The sequence below is a fragment of the Scyliorhinus torazame genome, chromosome 9 (genome assembly GCF_047496885.1).
Source record: "Scyliorhinus torazame isolate Kashiwa2021f chromosome 9, sScyTor2.1, whole genome shotgun sequence".
In the NCBI taxonomy this organism is placed as follows: domain Eukaryota; kingdom Metazoa; phylum Chordata; class Chondrichthyes; order Carcharhiniformes; family Scyliorhinidae; genus Scyliorhinus; species Scyliorhinus torazame.
This window is the reverse complement of record NC_092715.1, coordinates 91,641,336-91,647,335: the sequence shown is the minus strand read 5'-3', so window position 1 is coordinate 91,647,335 and position 6,000 is coordinate 91,641,336. Positions and strand designations below refer to the sequence as shown.

Sequence of the window (6,000 nt, the reverse complement as noted above, 5' to 3'; positions counted from 1 at the left end):
ACTTGCCAGTATGGAAAACTCCAGACTTCAAGTGGAAGCCGTGCTTCTCATGGCTGCCAAGTTGTTTCGGTTGGAGGACATGGAGGGATTCTCTCCAAAGTGGTTTCCTTTGGATTTTTCAGTGATTTTTGGTTCCTCAAATTGCTCTAACAATTGTTTGCTCTCCCGTTGCCAGCTTTCTTGGAGCAATGATTTCAATGATTTATTATTTCTTCGGGTGCCTGCAAACCCGTTGTTCGCATATCTCCTCGTCAGGTATCATGTGGTGGATTCAAGATTCAGTCTGTAGGCCTTGGAGGTTCAACCAAAACATGGAGATTATCAGTGAAGTGGTGAAAGGGGTCATCAACAATGCTATAAAGCGGCATTTACTTAGCAATAACCTGCTCATTGACGGTCAGTTAGGATATTTCACCTTCTAATGTGTATGAAGAAGTGCACTCCAGAACTTTCTGCCTCCCTACCAAACTGTTCCAGTACAGACACATAATAGGCATCTTCCCAGAAAGGTGCACACAAAAAGTAGGACAAGCCCAGCCCAGCCAATTACTGTCCCACCAGTATCATAAAAGAAACATAGAATCCCTACAGTGCAGAAGGAGGCCATTCAGCCCACCAAGTCTGTATCGGCCCTTGGAAGTAACACCCTACTTAAGCCCACACCTCCACCCTATCCCTGTAGCCCAGTAACCCCACCTAACCTTTTGGACACTAAAGGGAATTTAACATGGCCAATCGATCTAACCTGCACATCTTTGGACTGTGGGAGGAAACTGCAGCACCCAGAGGAAACCCACGCAGTCACGCCGAGAAAGTGCAAACTCCGCACAGTCACCTGAGGCCGGGATTGAACCCAGGTCTCTGGAGCTGAAGGGCAGTAGTACTAACCACTGTGCCACCGTGCCTCCTCTGTACTCTTTGATTATCAATGAAGTAGTGATAGGGGTCATCAACAATGCTATTAACCAGCACTTACTTAGCAATAACCTGCTCATTGATGGTCAGTTTGAGTTCCGCCAGCTCCTGACCTTATTACAGCTTTGGTTCAAGCTTGGCAGCACTTGATAGAGTGTGGTATCAATGATTCCTTGAAAAATTGGAGACAATGGGAATCAGGTGGAGAACACTGCAGCTTGGAGTCATACCTGGCTGGCACAAAGGATGATGGTTGTGGTTGATGGAGGTCAATCAATCATCTCAACTCGAGGACATCACTGCAGGAGTTCCTGAGGATAGTCTCCTAGGCCCAACCGTCTTCAGCTGCTTCTTCAATAACCGTCCTTTCATCGTAAGATCAGACTTGGGATGTTCGCTGATAATTGCACAGTGTTCAGCATGATTCGTGACTCCTCAGGTACTGAGCAGTCCATATCTAAATGCAGCAAGACCAGGACAATATCCAGGCCAGGGCTTACATGTGGCAAATAACATTCATGCTGCACAAGGGCCAGGCAATGACCATCTCCAACAAGAGAGATTCTAAACATCATCCCTTAACATTCAATGTCATTAACATTGCTGAATTGCACACCATCAACATCCTGAGGGTTACCGTTGACCAGAAACTGAACTGGACTAGCCATATAAATACCATGGCTACAAGAGCAGGTCAGAGGCTAGAAATCCTGCAGCGAGTAATTTACCTCCAGATTCCCCAAAGCCTGTCCACAAGGCACAAGTCAGGAGAGTGATGGAATACACTTCACTTCTCTGGATGAGTGCAGCTCCAACAACCCTTAGGAGTCTTGACACTATCCAGGACAAAAATTGATTAGCATCCCATCCGCACCATTCACTCCCTCCACCACTGATGCACAGTAGTCACAGTGTGTACTGTACCATCTACAAGATGCACTGCAGTAATTCACAAAGGTTCCTTCAACAGCACCTTCCAAACCCAAGACCTGTATCATTTACAAGGACAATCGTAGCAGAACATGGGAACACCATGAACTGGAATTTCCTCTCCAAGCAACTCACCACCCTGACTTGGAAATATATTGCCTTTCCTTCACTGTCACTGGGTCAAAATCCTGGAATCTCTCACCAACAGCACAGTGGGTGTACCACATGAACTGCAACAGTTCAAGAAGGCAATTCACCACTATTCATAAAAGGTAAAGGACAATCAGCGCATTTACCAAGTATATTTTTAATACACTTTTAAAAGGTTTTACCTTCATTCTCACACCATCTTCCAATAGAATTAAACCTTTTGTGGGTTTCAAGTCAAGCGAAGAGTCGGATCCATTCATGTTTGTGACAATGTACTGAGCGGAGACTATTCCAAATGTCCCCAGTGGTGGGTTCCGTACAATGTGAAGTGTTGCAATACTCTCGGATAAACCAAGGGCAGTTGGCTCCTTAAGAAAGACGTGCTCAGTGTTGTTAAATGACAGAATCCCATGTCCATCATCATTGGCAAAGATAGTCACTGTAGCTGTCATAATAAAAGTAAGTTGTAAGCAATTGTCTATTTGGGTTAAGACATCCAGCCCAAAAATGTTATACCATATCCCATCAAGTGGGTGAAGGATATGAAAGGGTTTCATCGTAAAACATGCATCAAAATAAATTTGCTGTACATTTTTAACCCCTTTTCTAAGAAGAGAAGAGAATTCTCAAATCGGGTAACAGTAGAATATGTATGCATAGTTTGGTAACAATAACCATGCATCAAATTTCAATATTCATTATTTCAAAAAAAGATGGTAAAATAAAGTTTAAATTAGGTTTTCCTTTTATCTTTTAACATCAAGTCAAGTCATTTCATCTGAATGATTACAGCATAATTATTAGGCCAGCATGTGGACTCATTATACATCAAAATAGAGCATGAGCTAGTCATGGATATGACAACTAAATAAAATAAAAGTATTCCAATACATGCACATATAACTAATACAATAATGGATACCCAAGTGTGAATTCAAGACTTATCTTCCTTTTTATATGACAGTCGCAAAAACCCCATCTATCCTCATAATATGGATCAACATCTGGAATCCTCAGTTAGCTTGCCATTCACAGAATAGAACCATAGAATTTACAGTGCAGAAGGAGGCCATTCAGCCCATCGAGTCTGCACCAGCCATTGGAAAGAGCACCCTACTTCAGCCCATGCTTCCACCCTATCCCCGTACCCAGTAACCCCACCTAACCTTTTTGGACACTAGGGGCAATTTATCGTGGCCAATCCACCTAACCTGCACATCTTTGGACTGTGGGAGGAAACCGGAGCACCCGGAGGAAACCCACGCAGACACGGGGAGAACATGCAGACTCCGCACAGACAGTGACCCAAGCCAGGAATCGAACCTGGGACCCTGGAGCTGTGAAGCAACTGTGCTAAACACTGTGCTACCGTGCTGCCCACAGTATGATATTGAATTGGATTTAATTAGTCTGTACTTTAGTGTTAGTTTTGTAGTTCGATGTCAAAATCCCTGACCTCTCAAATTGGTGAAGAGATTAAAGTTTCTAAGTGGGGATATTCCTGTGCATTCATTCCTTTTAAAGCCGATATATATACGTTCAAATAATTGTGATAGGAATTTGATATCAGCAGCTAAATGTATTGGGAAATTTCTCTGTCTTGTGCTGCTGGTTGGTGTGGCAGCCCCTATGATTCATAACGGCTCATCTGAACCAACTTTCAAAGCAACATAGAGGCAGGCAATAATTGGGAGATTTGGAGGATGTTCACCACTGAATGAAAATAGCAACAGAGACAGAATGATGTTACTGGTACCACTGTGACAGCTTGGAAGGATTCAGAGGCAAACGGTTATATGACTACAGTATGCCTAAATGCAACACGCAATGCAATGCCATCTATTGGCTGCAAGTCTTGTTTCAGGAGGCAACACAACACTGTGGCAACCTTCCTATTTGCATATCATTGTTAAGCATTGCCCCAAAGAGAACTGTGGGTAAGTGGCCATATGAATTATCTTGCTTGTTTTTTGTTATTAGGGAATAGAGGTTTGATGAGGAAAATGTTGTTGATGTGGTGCACAGGGACTTTGCTGTGCCACACAGCAGAATTTTAAGCCAAGTTAGAGCACTCAAAATAAAAAGGGCAGCAGTGACATGGATATGAAATTGGCTGAGACACAGGGAACAAAGAGTAATGGTGACTGGTTGAAGAAATTTTGTAGTGGAATCTCCAGTGATGATTTTTGGACCCATGTTCTTCCCAATATATATGTAAATTACCTAGACCTTGGAGTACAGAGAACAAATTCAAAATTTGCAGATGAGACGTAACTTGGAAGTGTTGTGAATAGTGTAGAACTTCAAAAGGACATAGACAGTTTGGTGAAATGGATGGACAACTGGCAGATGAAATTGAATGCAGAAAAGTGTTAATATCCCGGCCCTGGGTCACTGTCAGTGTGGAGTTTCCACATTCTCCCCGTATCTGCGTAGGTTTCACCCCCACAACCCAAAGATGTGCAGGTTATGTGGATTGGCCATGCTAAATTGCCCCTCAATTGGAAAAAATATATAACTGTATACTCTAAATTTATTTAAAAACATAAAAGTGTGAAGTGATTAATTTTGGTGGGAAAAAGTAAAGATGCATTATTAAATAAAGTGTATAATTCTAAATGGGGTGCTGAAGCAGAGGGACATTGATGTATATGTGCATAAATCATAGAAGGTGGCAGGACAGGTTGAGAGTGTGTTAAAGGCAACATGCAGCAACCTGGGATTATAAATGAAGGCACAGAGTACAAAAGCAAGGAAATGTTAAAAATGTGTAAAACACTATTTTTGTCTCATCTGGAGTAATGTGTCCTGTTCTGGGGACCACATTTGAGGAAGGATGTGAAGACATTAGAAAATTATTCCAGAATTAAGGAACCTCAGTTCTGTAGAAAGATTGAAGAAGTTGGACTGTTCTCCTTGGAGAAGAGAAGGATGGAATTTGAGGAGAAATCCACAGAAGATCATTTGAGTGGCATTGGTCATTTGGTTTCAGAGTGGGGCGTTATCCTTGAAATCTGTGTATATTCGTGAAGATAAGGGGGAGTGAATTAGTATTGTATTATAATCAAACTTATCACGTTTAATAAGTGTTTTCTTTTCTTGTTGTTAAAAGCTGATTGACAGTCCTGTGATTCTGTCCCTCTACTTTTTCTAAAACAAATTAAAAGTTACACAGATCTTAAGTCAGGTTTCCATTCCAGGCCCTTCCCGTCCAGTAGTAACATCAACCAGGATCATAACACTTCTTCAGTATTATCAGCTGGGATTGTCTGTTGCTTTCTTATTTTTAGGGTTGAAACTACAACAAGATTTGACTCACTCCAAATGTTCTTCTATTTACCAAATTGACTAAAATGCATATCAACACATATAAAGGATAACAAGTGCATGTTGGTGCCTTATCCCATTGTCTCTAGTCATTTGTGTCACAGATTTTTGTTACCTGTGGTTCTTTCTCCTAGTTCTAGCCCTGAAGATGGATCAGTGAGAATTAGCTGGAAATCCTCATCCCCTTCAGGAATATCATCATCAAGAATGGCAACCTCAACATATTTGTATCTTTCCCCATCACGAAAAAGAATACTCTGCAAATTCAAGAAAAACATTGAGTGTTAAGATCACCCGCAGCACCCATTGAAAACACGTAAGGCAAGATATTTTGTTTCTGCCAAGGTCAGGAATGAAGGCAGAATTTCAGTCGCCACACTACCAGAAAGATTTGGATGTTTAGGAGAGGATACAGAAGAGGTTTACCAGACAGCAGCAAAAACACAAGCAAACATTGTGCCACATCAGCAACATGATGTCCAAAATGTCCAAGAATTTCAATATGCCCAGCAACCAAAATTAAAGCTCTCGATAATTTTGAAAGGTAAACCATGCTGAAAATCAAGTTCCCTACAGAAGGTTTTATGCATGCCCTTGGACAGATAAGGATAAGGTGAAGTTGTGGATCGATCCGGTAGTCTACACAAAGAATACAACTTATTAGTGTGTGGCATGTTC

At 41.7% G+C, this 6,000-nt stretch overlaps 1 protein-coding gene across 1 annotated transcript in view; it reads right to left on the bottom strand.

Annotated features, from left to right (window-relative positions):
• Window positions 1-6,000, bottom strand: part of adgrv1 (adhesion G protein-coupled receptor V1) — a 981,490-nt gene that overhangs the window by 686,434 nt on the left and 289,056 nt on the right. Inside the window, exons 42-43 of the mRNA XM_072516264.1 lie at window positions 5,438-5,579; window positions 2,178-2,440 (exon numbers count right to left, since the gene is read on the bottom strand). Coding sequence (XP_072372365.1) covers window positions 2,178-2,440; window positions 5,438-5,579 — 405 coding nt within the window. The remainder of the gene's footprint in view (window positions 1-2,177; window positions 2,441-5,437; window positions 5,580-6,000) is intronic.